This window comes from Camelus ferus, chromosome 2 (assembly GCF_009834535.1).
Source record: "Camelus ferus isolate YT-003-E chromosome 2, BCGSAC_Cfer_1.0, whole genome shotgun sequence".
NCBI lineage: Eukaryota > Metazoa > Chordata > Mammalia > Artiodactyla > Camelidae > Camelus > Camelus ferus.
Genome location: NC_045697.1, coordinates 34,197,961 through 34,213,312, shown reverse-complemented (window position 1 = coordinate 34,213,312; position 15,352 = coordinate 34,197,961). Strand labels below are relative to the sequence as shown.

The 15,352-nt window shown below is 37.3% G+C and overlaps 1 protein-coding gene across 3 annotated transcripts in view; it reads right to left on the bottom strand.

The window, feature by feature from the left end:
* ATP10D (ATPase phospholipid transporting 10D (putative)) overlaps positions 1-15,352 on the bottom strand; it is a 94,031-nt gene that overhangs the window by 57,063 nt on the left and 21,616 nt on the right. For all 3 annotated transcript variants that reach the window (XM_032496944.1, XM_032496938.1, XM_032496935.1), the window contains exons 2-4: positions 12,403-12,729; positions 10,043-10,237; positions 889-1,093 (exon numbers count right to left, since the gene is read on the bottom strand). In XM_032496944.1, the coding sequence (XP_032352835.1) occupies positions 889-1,093; positions 10,043-10,237; positions 12,403-12,692 (690 nt within the window). In that variant the 5' untranslated portion in view covers positions 12,693-12,729. The remainder of the gene's footprint in view (positions 1-888; positions 1,094-10,042; positions 10,238-12,402; positions 12,730-15,352) is intronic.

Below are 15,352 nucleotides of genomic sequence, written 5' to 3'. Positions count from 1 at the left end.
TAATCACAGAGGATCTAAAGAATCTCTAGGGAGAAAGATGGACTTACTGTGACAAGATGGAATTTACCGAAGATAAGGATGTTAGTACGCTAAAATATTTTTAGTGTATAACATATAAGAAATCTGACTTAACAGCAGTTCAAGTAAAAAAAAAGTTACATTTTAAAATATCTCATCACAGGTGCTTCCAGAGAAAGGGGAGGAAAACCTGTTTTTAGATGCTATGCATGACGTTTTTATATATACTACTGCACCTGAGTCTTCGCAACAATGCTATTGGGGAGATATCATCATTTCCATTTTAAGATAAAGAAACAGGAATAAAATGTTTAAGAGACCTGCCCAAAGTCACACAGTAATTAAATGGCAGAGCTGGGATTCATTCAAACTTGTGTTAATATAACTTCAAAGTTCTTGTTTCCCTTACCACATTATGGGGAAGGGTCAGAAGCTCTGTGGAATGAGAAGTTACACAAGTCTTAAAAGGCTTTGGTATGTAAGTCATTGTAGATTTTATGAACAATGACCAATTGATAATACAATGTAACATATAAAAATCCAAGATTAAGAAAAATAAATTAGAAGTTGATCATTTCTATTGCAAAATTAAAATTTTCCAAATTGCAAAATTTGCTAGGTTTCTTAAATTCAGTTCCAAAAATATGATTGCCAGATTGACATGTTTGAACCTTGAAGCCATTATATCTGTTACCTATAAAATACAGCACATCTCGACTGATATTTGGAACCGGATTAAGCCTTCTGGGATTGCATTTTGTAAAGGTAAAAATGAATTTAAAAATCTCTTTTTCTGTGCAGGTGAAAATGAGCTCAGTCATCTTCTGAAAAGAAAACGTTAATGTTACCAGAGGAAAACACATTATTTACCTGCTCTGCATATCCCCGAACCACCTGCCTCTGTTTTAAATTGCTCTCTCCATCAAGACCGGAAGTCTCAATGTGACAGATCCCATCTGGATCAGTGGAAAAGAGTAACACTATATCTGCAGGAATGACCTCGTTACAGGAAAGGCGAATAAAGTCCCCAACGGTAACATCTTTCCAGCATCTGTCGACATATTTTTTCTCTTTCCTGAAGTTGAAAATAAAAGATTGAAAAGAATATTAAGCCCAAAATACATATATTTTTTAAGAATTTTAAATTGAAATATAGTCAATTTACAACATTGTGTTAATTTCCGGTATATAGCACAGTGATTCATTCATACATCTATATATTCCTTTTCACATTATTTTTCATTATAGGCCATTACAAGGTACTGAATATAGTTCCTGTGTTATAGTGTTTTTTTACATTTTAGTATATAATTTAAAGTATGAGGGTGAATTTTAATCCATCAAATGCTAAAAGGGAAAGACAGAGAATTGGTAAAACTTAGATGCCACAACTTGCTTCATCTGAAAATTGAGTTACTAGGCTGCCAAAACATATTTTTCAGTTATTTTTTCCTGTGAGATTTTGAACCATTATGCTATTTGAGTAATCCTGGAATAAAATGAAAATGAACATTGGGCAGGCTTGTTCATGTATGAAGCAATTCCTGTATGCTGTCCTTGGTCAGGTGTCAAGGATCCAAAAGTGTACAAGACGTATTAGCTGCTCTCAGAGAGCTTCCCATGTGGCAGACAGGATGGATAAATTAAAGAAAATTGAAAAAAAATACCCAGACACAACATTTTAAAAATTGTACCACCACATTAACACCTCTAATTATCATTTAACAGAAATACTGTTAGTTAAAACAGTCCTGAGTTGGCTGCAGCTGATCCCCAGGAAGGAGAATGGCAAACTTTAACCCTTTTCAAAGGTGTAGTTTTCCATCTATATATTCAACTCTTTCTAAAGGAAAGACATCAGTTGAGGTTGATTTGCCTTAAACACCTTGCTTCACGTTAAAGTTTCTGCCAAATTTCTCATGCCCTTTCATACCAATGGCATGAATTAGGCTCCACAAAGCATTTTTCTTAGCGTAAAATCAGGAAATTTGTATCATCGAATATTAGTTATTTGTCATTAAAATGTACTTATTTTAAAAGTAAGGATTTATTTTCTACTACATTTCTGAAGCTCAATATTCAAATTCATTGTCAAAAGAACCCTGGGAGATAGTTATAGTCCAAGCTATATGGCCTATATATTAAAAATAAATGTATCATATTAAATAGAAATGACACTCTAAGCTCATATTTGTATAACTTCTCCTATACAGAATAACATTAGTTATTTCAAGATATATTTAGCTTAAAGGGCTACCTAAGAAGAACATTTTCAGGACACATTCTCCCAAAATATCTAATGCATCTGGTTGAATCCAACTAAAGGAAATCCTTAATTACACGTGAGTTTGTTAGTTTATGGAGAAAGGCAAATCAATGGTTTTATCAGTCTTTTTTCCCCCAGTGTTTGTACACACTTGTTCACGCTTCCATGGAGGGAAGTAACAGAGGTAAGATCAAAAAGGTGGGCAGAGGCAGTATTTTGAAGGTTCAGTCCTACTGCCATACCTAGGATCAGTGATTTCATTCCATAGACGAGGGAAAAATCACTAAAGGTTCACAGAAGGATATGATTCTATTTGTACTTGCTAACTCTCGCTACAGAGTAATGGATGGACTGCTGGGTGGCAGGCTAGTTAGGGATAGGAATGGCCAAGAAACTAGTGGAAAGTTACTGAAATAATTCAAGGGAGGGATGAAGATGGTTAGAATTAAAGTAGTAGCAAAGGATGGATGGAAGGAGGTTAAATCAAGATATGTTTGGGTACTAGAGATAATCAAGTTTTATGTCTTATTACATGCAAAGAAGTTATCAAGGATGGCACTATGGTTTCTAACTTGTATGATGAATGATGCCTTTCACCATGTCCCAGATTTTAGAAGTAACTGGTTGCATCATAGGGAAGATAATAAATTTAGTTTGGAAAGTTTTTATTTGAAGTAGGATATAAAATTGAAGTGGTCCAGCAATTTGAGTATTCTGACTTGAAGTTCATGAGCAGAAATATAAATTTAGAAGTCCTGGGTACGTAGAGGGGAGCTGACACTAGGGAAAAATATGAGATATGACATCAGATAAGGAAAGAGACTTCAAGGTGACAGAGAAGTAAAAGAAGACCCAACAGGAAGTGTTGTCACAAAAATAAAAAAGGAAATTTCAAAAAGGGTGTCATTTGTAAAAAAAAAAAAAAAAAAAAAAAGCCACAAAGAGGTCATGCCTGTGGTATGTCATTATTAGGATGTCTGCTATCAAGCTGATAGTGTGAAACTGTAGATGGGGAGAGTGAAGAAGGGAGTGAGACCTCCAGTGAATCAGGGAATGATTGGAAGGTAAAGAAGTCAAATATTTCATGAAGTTTAGCTACGAAAGGAATAAAGGGTGAGAGTAGCCACTGCAGTGGAAAGTTGAAGGATAGAAAGATGAAAGAGCTGAGCATGCACATAACATGCAGGGAAGAAGCCATGCAGAAGGCAAGTAGAAGAGAGAGGACAGAGTGGGGGGTGCTGGTTGAGGCTGCGGAGAAGCACAGAGGAACGGAACTAAGAATACAGATGAAGGGATCACTACTACAAGGAGGGAAGTTAATGCTTCCTGTAACGTCTGAAGAGAGGAGGTGAAGACGTGTAAGAAGGAACCGAGATACACTCTTCATGCTTAATGACCTCTACTTTTTCTTTTTTCTTTTTTGAGATGGGTAGCTATATATTTTTATTTATTTAACATTTTTTTTATTGAGTTCTAGTCATTTTACAATGTTGTGTCAAATTCCAGTGTAGAGCACAATTTTTCAGTTATACGTGAACATACATATATTTGTTGTCACATTTTTTTTTCACTGTGAGCTACCACGACCTCTACAAATTCCAGTGTAGAGCACAATTTTTCAGTTATACATGAACATACATATATTCGTTGTCACATTTTTTTTTTCACTGTGAGCTACCACGACCTCTACTTTTTCTATGAAGAAAGCTGTGCTGAGAATTTGTGAAAGTAGGGAGACAAGACAGACTTGAATATTAGGATTAAGGATTTTATCTTTCAAATACAGGAAGTAGAATTCATCTAAGGGACAAATATCCATAATCTACATTGGAACAATATTCAAACGAAGCCAACTGTATAACTGAATTAACTTCACTTTTCCCCACTTGGGGTGCATAACCAGGATTAAAAATAAAATAGCTAATTTCCTCAACAGCTAGCTAGTTCAGGGCAGGAAACATATACTGATATTAATTTATGCCAGTTACCATGTTAGGTGCTAAGAATACAAAAGTGATTAAGATATGGTCACCACCCTACAGAAGTTATGGTCAAAATCTCAAAGAGGGACACAAGCAGCTACTTCATAAGAGAGAGGTATGCACCGGCCACTAAGGGAGCAAACGCCTGGGGCATTTAGCTCTGGAAGAGGTGAGTCCTGAAGGATGATCAAGGTGAGTAAGGTGAAGGTGGGACAGTATCTCGGTGAGAGGACTCATGCTGAGAGCAGAGGCATAAGGACACAGGCACGGGGTGAAAGCAACAAGCTAAGTGACAATGCTCACTGCCAGTTTTAACTAGCTTTGAAAATTTGTCATCATGGTAGACTCAAAATGAGGCCATATTTCCTTCCTGGTAGAGAATTAAATTAGAACTAGTAAAAGGACTTCCTTCTTCTCACACAGCCTAAAAGTACAACTAGAATTTTTTTGCATCTGCTTGGATACTTGGGCTTCTGTATGACTCTCATGCGTCAGGATACAGCTCTCATAGTCCCTCTTCAGGCAAACTTCAAGATCCTTTCTGCTTCTTGAAAAGTTCCATGTCACACAGTTCTGCTCCATAAGCATTGGGAAAAGTTAGGAAGAATACATGTTGAATACATGTTATTGACAGTGACTCCACTGGATAAAAGGTGGAAAATGTGGACTTCTACTTCTTACTTTAACAAATCTAAAGCAAGAAAGGGTGAAATTATGAATTTTTCTTTCTGACGATCTTTAGTATTTTTCCAATGAAATACTAGAAATAATTTATAATAAGCAAATAATGGATAATCATTGGACACAAGAGCAGCTAAGATTTATTGGATGCTTTATATTTAAGTCATTTAATTTTTCTATCAGTGTTATGTAGTTGGTCCTATGAATGTACTATGCTCCACTCCCGCACCTTTTATAAATGAGAAAACACTGGCTTTGACGGGTTAAGTCACTGGCTCAAGGTCCCGTACTTCCTAGCAGTCCTGGGATTTGAAACAAGGCAGGTAGCTCCAGAGCCCACCTCTCAAATACTAGTCTTTACTCCCAGCTAAAGTAACTTACCAATGACCACCAAACAAAACATGGTTCAATAGTGTATTAGAAAGTGAATCTCAAGAACCACTGCACTGAAAAATGTCACACATAAATTAGGTTAATATCTTAGAAGGACACTGGTATTTAGTCTCATTTCAAGAACCACGAAATTCTATGGATTTATGGGAAGGTCCTAAAATATAAATATCAGCTAGTATTTTTAAACTCCTAAAATCAACCATATGGTGATGTTTAAAGATCAGAAAACAATGCAAGTTCCTGGAGCGCAGGCATTTTATCTATTTTTTTTTTGTTTGTTTAAATCTCTAAATCGCTCAGTGCCTATAATATAGTAGGCGCTTAGATTTGTTGGATGATTAATAGTTCTATTTTCAACACACTTCTATTATCTTTGAAGCTAACCTTAAAACCTTACAAAAGGCTGCCATTTTAAAGGCAATCTTAAGAAAGTCAGGTTTTCTATAGTAGTTCATTCTAATTTAATTGGGGTATAACAGGGTTTAAATGTTTAATTTCTATAGTGACATTTGCTATTTCCCAATGAGAGTTTCCCAAAGAAAATTAAACACCTTGTGAAAGACTACCTATTACAAATAAGAACTAAATTATCTGCACAGAAATGTTAATATGCTTTTTCCAAAAGCTTGCAAAATTTAATGGCCCCATACTTTCAACTTAATTTTTCTGAGAAATAATTTGTCCTCTAAAGTAATTTCTTTGTATTTCATAGGAATTTAAGTTAACTCATTTACACCAGCAATGCATGGTCTTATAGCCCACCTTTACTTCTTTGTACTTTTAAAATTTGTTCCAAGAACAAATGGGGGGGGGGGTAGAATATAGGCATTATTTCTTCTACAACACCAAACAAAAGCCAATTAAATAGGATATAATAAAAAGACATAAAGAGCTACCCAATTCTATTAATAAATGCAATCATAAAGTGGTATCTTGGACTAGACCTCAAAACAGTTGAGAATAATACTGCATCTCATATAAATTTATATGCAAATTGTCTAAAATAGATCCAAATTATGTATAAAAGGACACCTGAGGGGGAAAAAAATTATAGCAGGTCTTCCATTAGGCAATTTTAATATTTATAAAATCATACAATGTTTTAAGGAATTCTCAAATATTGATTAAATGACTTGATAATGCGACAAAAACTCTAGCTTATAGTCACTATTCACCTACAATAATCACAATAGCTACCCTTTACTTGGCACTTAGAAAGGGCTAGGTACTATGCATACTGTCCTATACTGTTTTATTCAAATGAAGGGAACTGGAATTTAGCTAGTTTACGTGATCTGCCCAAGGCTACACAACTACAGAGAAAATCAGGATTAGAACTTTTTGGAGCAACCTAGAAAAGCAAATACACACAGTATCAGCTCTAAAGTGGCACTGAAAATCAGCAATTATTTATGTACAAGAATCTGTACTTCAAAATATGTATAAGAAGTATTCTTTCCATTCACTAAATCTGGCATTAGCTATCTTAAAATTGGTCAAAATATGGATTTTGTTCATCATATAATCACTGTGAAATAGTATTCCCTACAGCTATGTTTTGAGGGCAGAGACTGTTACCAACATTTCACCTTTCTTTCCCAGGCATATAATAAGCATTTAAATGTCATCGAATAATTCACAGCACTGTTTTAGTAAAGTGCTCCATGACTTTAAAATAAAAGCCATGGGCTTTACTATTTTTTCATTTTTCTATACATCAATTTTTCTGATTCCCTTTAGAGTAGACATGAGTAAAAGAAAAAAGAACTAATTTTTCCTTATTTCCTTATTTAAGAAAAAAGAACTAATTTTTCCTTATTTCCAAATCATGTTATAAAGGGGAAAAATTGTTATTTTGTTTTCTTTACAGGTCTTTAAAAAATTGGGGGGAAAGCCACTGAAGAATTCTAATAATGAACAACATTCATCCTACAGTTTTCAGCTTGAACACCACTTCTTCAGAGAAGCCTTCCCTAATCACTGGTTCATATAAAATTGAAGACAATTCTACTATTAGGACAAGACTCTGAGTTATTTTTCTCCCAAAACAACCACCACAAAAAACTTATGTCATCTGGTTGAACTCTTGGTCAGTCAAATGAGCCTAACATTTATTCAGAATATACTAGCGTATTATAAAACTAGACTTTTAAACCTAGGTATCTTTTTACTGTGACTTGGAAAGTAGAATAGAACAGAATCTCTAGTCTGAAAAATTTAGAATTAATGCCTTATAAATTTGAGTGTGTTTCACAGCACTGAGGTGAACCCAAGAAATATGCCAAATGCTCAGAGATCTCAGAAGGGCGACAGCATCTGTCCAAGGGGACCTGTGAAGTCTTCCCAAAGGCTGAAATGGGTGCTATCTTTGTGCTCAAAGCTCATCTTTCAGCTCTTCACATGTTCTCCCTCGAGGACTAAGTCAAACTCCTAACTTCAAAATCACCTCTAAATGGACTGACGACTTTCAGATTTCTCTCTGTAGCCTTTCCTTCCTTCCAGATATTCTATAAGACGTTCCTACTGGTCCATTGGGCATTTCCACTAGGATGCCTGTCTTGTTATCATTTCCAGTCCTTTCTACCTGAGATGAATTTAATGCTTCCTATTTCTATCAGTGGTACTTTTATCCTCCGAAGCTTAAAAAAAAAAATCACCAAAGTTCACTAAATTCCATTGGGTTCTTCTTCACAGTGGCTCTTCTATGAATCTCTTCCTGTACTTAGCATCTACTCCCACTAGTGCCCTGGACTGAGTAGCAGAGGCAAATCTATATGGAAGCCATTCTCACGACCCGAGTGGACTGATATTCCTAAAGCACAACTTTTATCATGTTACTTATTTCCCCAGAAGATAGATTCTGGACCACTAAAGGAAAACACCCGCGACAGTTAATTTTATAAGCCATCTTCACTGGGCCACGGGATGCCCAGATATCTGGTCCAACATTCTATCTGGGTAAGTCTGTGTATGTTTCTGGGAGAGATTAGCATTTGAATTGCTGAACTGAGTAAAGCAGGTGGCCCTCCCCAGTGGGTATCATCCAATCTGCTGAGGGCGTGGATAGAACAGAAAGGTGAAAGAATTCACTCTATCTGACTGACTGAGTTGGGACACTGATCTTCTGCCCTCAACACTCCTGGTTCTCAGGTCTTCAGACCTGGACCAGGATCTATACCATTGGCTCTCTGGCCTTTCGGGGACTCCGGCTTGCAGATGGAAGACAGTGGGACTTCTTGGGCTCCTGTAATCCCATGGGCCAATTCCTTATAATAAATCTTATTCCTATTCATTCTGTTTCTCTGCAGAACTCTTTCATTCAATGTCTAAGCAGCAGCCTGGTGATGAAGTCCCTCCACAGGAGGCCTCCAACTCCCTCTCTAACTTTTTATTTCTCATTACTGTCCCTTTACTTGGTTACTCCCCTCAGGCCAAGTGAACATACTCACTAACCCCAGAGTACTCCATAAACCTTCCAAACTCTCAAATGGAAAAAAGCGACACCAAAAACTCTTTGTAAAGCAGTTAACATATTAGATTAAGAATTCCACGAATCTATTCCAATAATGACTTTTTAAAGAAGCGGATACACTTTTCATGAAAGGGCACTCCAGAGAATTAACATTATAAACTTTGTAATTCATTTTCATAAAAGCCACACAAATAAGGACTGAAATAGATTCCCCCTCTTTGATCAAGTAATTCCATTTCTAATTATAATGCAGAAATAATAATAGATCTTTACCACTTTTGTATAAGAATCCTCATTGAAGCATACATTCTCAAAATTATATAAATATGGGAAATGTTTAAATTACCTTAGTCATATTATAGGCATTGCAGCTATTAAAAATACTTTCTTAAAGGATAAAGACATGGGAAGTGTTTATGGTGTAATATTAGGCTAAAGGAATTAGAAAAAAACAAGATATGTACTACAATCCCAGTTTTTCAAACCATCCCCTGCTTCCCACAAACAACGTGCACATGACTTGAAGGAATACATCACAGTGTTGGAAATACCTGCCTCTGGACACTAGCATTGTAACATCTGTAAATGTGGTCGGATACACACAGCATGGTTGAAAATTCACCTGAATGGGCTTTCTTCTTGGCTACACAGGCTTGCTATGCCATAAATACTGGGATACAAGTCTCCAGCAGAGCAGATATGCTCCTGGAAAGACCTCCTATTATGAATGCCCTCGGGTGCTCTTGCAACAGGAAGGGTTTTACAGGCCTCCAGCTTTCTGTGCACAAAAAAAGAGCACTCTTCTCCATTTTTCACAGTTCTTTTCCTCAACAGGAAACTTGCCTTCTCTTTCTCATATCCCATCTTGTTCTCATATCCATTCATATTTTCCATACCCCATCCTCTTCTTAATCCCAAATTGTAGCATCTAGGATTAAAACTATCTGCTTGTTTTCCTTCTTAGAGTTTGAAGTTTAATTCTTTCAATCCCATTTATGGTTAAATTATAGCTTTGGTTTTATCAGCTCCTGGGTTGACAATGGCATATCCATTACTTGTTTTCCTATAATGCCTGGATTGAATTCACTGTAGGACTTCAATTAATATTAATTGAAAATACCACCCCACCCCCAAAAGGGTTCTAGTCACACCTAAGGGGGAAAAAAGTAGCATTCTGCATATTTCTAAATGATACATGTTATTCCCCAGTACAGCTCCTGTTACACTTACCTACTGTAAACTTTAGTCACTAAATTGTTGATCTGTTTGTCAATTTTGTATTTTCGGTAATCTTCCAAGCCATCTTTAATTGCAATAATTGTAAGGACAACCACCAGAGGCAGCATCGTAATTTCCTTTTGGAAGGCTTCTACCAGAGGCACCCAGTTCAGGACAACTAGAAACAGGAAATACAAATTGGCGGCTCTGCAACCCAAACACACACAACAAGGGGTTAACAAATCACATCAAAGCCTGGAGCAAAAGAGGCAAAACACCTTACGGTCCACCGACAAGTTTCTATCAGTCAATTCTGGATGCTATTAAACCGAGAGAACCAGCAAAATCTAACAAATCTGAATGAACAATTCATTACCCCTGTAGCCACCTGGCTTGGGGGTACTTTAACAAATGTGAGGTCGTATTTATTAAATATATAATAGTAAATATTGGCGTGTGACAGTTGTGAGTTGTATAACACTATAATATAAAGCATAACACATAAAGCACAATAGGAAGTATTCTTTTCTTTTTGAAAAGTTCAAAAAACTGAAGGGAATTCAGAATTGACGTACTGTAGAAACAGAAGACAGAACCAACAACAAAAAAACCAATAACCACCTCTCACTTTCAGAAGTTAATTTGTTTGTCCAAATATTACATTCAAACAAGGCTCAAAATAAGTAGAAAAAACTGAGAGTTTACTTCCCCCTGAGACCAACTCTGCTATTCAGAACCACTTTTTAAGGAACTTCTATTCCTCTATTTTAAATATTCAAATATTTCTCCACTGCCCCCAAGATAAATTCAAACAGCCTCTTTCCTTACAAGAAATAAAGGAAATCTCAAACCTGCATGACCCTTGAATTTGTATCACTTATTTTTCCCATTGATCAAACTTCTCAAAATAATCTATGCACACTTCTCCTTCCTTATCTCCAATTCCTTTCACGCTGACATCTTTTTCTTAGCCCTTTTTGCTACTTCTGTGGCTTCAATTATTTCCATGTTAACTGCATCCAACTCTATAGTGCTGGGCACTGAACTTTGTTCAAGTTCCACATCCTAATTCCATCAAGTGCACTAGATTACAAACTCCATACAAGACAGAAACACCCACAGCATTTAAAGCCATTAATTCAACAAGTTCACATCTGTATTTTAAGCATATTCCCTGTTCAATAAATGTATATGGATGAACATAGTATGAAAAATGAGGAGGAAGATACGTGGAATGAACAATGAATGCAGAGAATCTCTATACTCACATTAGCAGCTCAAACTCAACATTTCCCGAAACAAAACAATCTTCCAGTCAAGCTTCTTTTGACTCCTGCCTTTACTTTTTCTGTTAATCCTCCTGGTCATCACAGCTCAACCTGTTCACATCATCTTTTACTCCTTTCACTTAATTCCCTACATCTAACCCATAGTATCCGTAATAGATGGCCCTTCTTTTCCCTCCCACATTGTTCTGAGTCCAGGTCTCCATTACAACTCACCAGGATATATGCAGCATCTTCCTAAATGTTCTCTCTGCCTTCAGTTGGCCTCTAACTGTGTTAGCAGAGAGGACCACTTCCCAGGCCTCCAGCAAATCTCGGCTACTGCCATTCTGCTTTTACCCATATTCCTTCCTTCCTCCATCTGAAGCGTGCTTTGCAGACAACTCTGCCTTGAATATCTCACCCTTCATAATTAAGTTCAAATGCCACTTCCCTGCTACAGCTCTAGCTAATAGTATTATTCCTCTTTTCGAGGCTTCCCTACTAGCTGGTAGCTTATAACACTCAACACATCCACTATGTCTTTTCATCGTTTGTATTCAAATCTTGTTTCCTGTGCTAAATATAAAACTCCATAAGCAAAGAAGCACCATTTAGACCTGCATTTCCTTCAGTGCCTGAACTTACAGGATGGCTTCAATAAACATAGTAAACTGAATTACGTTGCTGTTTCACCTAATAACAGTTTACGTCTGGTTTGCTTCAGAGCTGTTTCCCCCTATTATCAAGAAGAAAAGGCTAAAATCAAAACACAGCATGGTTTCATGGAAAGAACACAAAAGCAAGAGCAAGAAGACTCAAGGCTCGTCCTTCTCACCACTGGCTAAACCACAGCGTCTAACTTGGTTTCCCAATCTGTAATGCAAGGAAAACAGTATCTCTCTCATCAAGAGAAAGCATCTTACTCATTATAAAGTGCTGTGAATGTAAGGGGTCGTTGTTTCACAACAGATTCCACCAGAATCGTCAAAGATAACACCGTAAGCTTTAGGCTTAGGGCAAATATAATATTACGAAAATGAAAAATCTTATATACCAACTAGAATGACAAAGACATTCTATTTTTTTTCCAAAAAATAAAAGTACCTGTGAAATTGTTCAAACAAATTTCTTGGCACAAAATTCAGAAGGGTGTACTTTGTTGTCCGTATTCTGTTATTCACGTAGGTTCCAGAAAACTTTTCATACTCGTCCTTGAAGGGCCAGAGGTGGGGGACAACCACCCGGTGCTTTCCCGCCACTCTGGGGGTCCGAGAGGGCTTGCCCCCGCAGGCAAGCAGAGAGAAATAGTTGTACGGCCTCTCACCGTCCTCCCTGGGTGTCCCACCGACCAGCCGCTGCCAGTGATATCTGGCCCATTGGAGAAGCTCAGTCATGTCCAAAACGTGGCGAGATCCACGCTGTGTCGGTGATCTAGCAAAACAAAGAAAATCCCACTAAAACACTCCTCGTTAGCCTCCAGAAAGTCTTGAAAAGAGTAATGATAATAAAATTCATTTTTTTCTATACTCAGTAAACAAATGACCCAATGGTCCAAGGTATAAATGTGAAAGTAAAGCCAGTCATTGGACCTCCATTTTAACGAAATCTTTACAAAATAAAGCATACACCATCTGCCCCCGTGGGCTGATTACCTGGTTACCTAAGTGACGAGAGAGCACCTAAAAGGCCACTCATAACGTATATATACATCTGAATCACTATGCTGTACACCAGAAACTAACACAACATTGTAAATCAACTATACTTCAAAAAAAAAAATGTAATTTCAGGTGCAAAATAGTGTTCAAGGTACTGAAGCAGTCTGGGCAAATTATTTAAGTTTGTTTCCTCCCTAAGCTTCATTCTAAGTTTATAACATGTCTATTGATTATTTTCTCTAAAGTAGTTAAACTAATCAGAAATGAACAGTTTTCCCCTAAGGACATTAAGATTGTAACCAGCTTTCATGGATCATGAGTCATACATCATTACCTAGCAGCACTGGAAGATCTTGTCTTAGTCTCGTAATTCTAGTCAATCAATATTTTTTAATAATCCATTTAGGCCATACACTTGTCTCCTCTATACTGGTCCTGGAGCAGCCAAGAGATCACAGTCACGTAGCATCACTTTATCACTGTATTTACAGAAAATAAGCTGAGTCCAAATAATAATCTTACAAGAGTCCATCAGAGCTTTAAAACTTATATGATCTAAAGTAAAGTAAGAAAAACAAGGAAGAGGCAGAAAGTCACTTTTAATAGGAAGAACACAATGGCCGCCAACGGTGTCTGTCTGGACACTGGACTCACAACACGCAGCCTCTGTCATCAGCGAGAGAAAACATCCATGAAGTCAGTCTTAGCACTTCTATACCAGTGACGGAACCAAGGCAAAAAAGGTTCTATCCTTATCAGGTCTCTGTCCTTTGGAGTTTGCTCTCTCAAATTTATCTGCTCACAGATAGCGATACACATTGATTGGCCAAAACAACCCTATCACTTCAATATAATTTAAAAAAAAAATCTATCTCTGAAGTAATTCAAAAAGCCTAGTATTCACTCCAGTTCACTCCAATACAGTAGACCTTTGAACAACATGGGGTGTTGTTCAGGGGTGCCCACCCTCCTCAGAGGAGAAAATCCACCCATAACTGGTACTTGGCCCTCCATTTCCACAGTTCCTATGCATCTGCAGATTCAATCAACTGGGATCCGATGGCACCGTAATATTTACTATTGAAAGAAATCCCAGTATAAGTGGATCTCTGCAGTTCAAATCTGCATTGTTCAAGGGTCAACTGTATGTAAAAACAGCTTCATAACCTATAACTAGTAATGAGAGCTTGAGTTACTAAAGTAGGTCATAAAATATCCAGAAATCTCCCCCCAGAGTAAGCACACAAGATAGTGCTTTACCAGTGAATCAACGGATACTGTAAAATACTTAACATGAGCACTATGTGCTTTTCACGCATTTCATCCCATCAGGTGACCATTATGACAAACCTCCTCTTTTATAGAAGGCTGAAATTAATACAATTTTATTTTATTTCTGGAAACTTTTTAAAAGAGTTCTCATTTGCAATTAAATTCTTATTAAGACATAGGAGTATGTATCCCTCTAGAATCCACAATCTCATACAGCAATCTAGATTCTACTTAGATTTTTAAATTCTGTAATACAACTTCTTGAGAACACAAACTTAGAAATGATTTGTACGTGGGAGGTGTTGACTTCAGGTCATTCATGGTGTATCCAACAAACTCACACTAGCAAAAATCCTCACTGGCTCACAAAAACAATCAGCTTTTCATTTCACAAACCTACTCAAGAACCTTATCTTTCTCCATTCACTCAGTTCCAAAGAGGCAAATGTACAAATGGAAAACATTTCATTGCCGAAGTATTCGTAGGTCCACCTTCCCCTGTGCCTTTTCAATGCCTGTAAACTTGCATTAGGTGCTCTGTTCACTCACACATTGTCTTCTCCCTTCCCACTTTGCATTCTCAAGGAATTTCAGTGGAGACAGAGTTGGGGCTGGCTCACTGCCCTGCTCGGCATCCTCCCTCAGCCACAGTCTCATCCTGCTCTCCAAGGCCATGCAGCTCACCATCTTGTAATGACTCTCCCTCTGTTCAGCACTGCCGCTCTTTCCTGAAAACTGATGCTTCATCAAAGGACTGATCTACACATGATAATCTGTTAGTGTTTTCAAGGGACTGAAGAAAAAAGACCACGTGCATGGGTAATCAATACGTGGTAAACATCCTCTGAAATTTCCAGCCTAGAATTTATACCATCTTAGACTGAGAAGGACTGACCAGGGATCTACTTAGTTACTCTAGCTCAGCGCTTTCAAAATTAGTTAACTGTCAGGTCGGTGGGAAATACATTCTATGATGCAACCTGGAACACAGGATACACATACACACAAAGACCTGAAACAAAAGTTCCACAAAGCAATTCTTACCCTTCCTACTTGCAAGGCATGCCATCTTCCTTCTACTCAATTCTCTTTTTCAGCCTCTCTCATTTTAATACTGGCCAAGC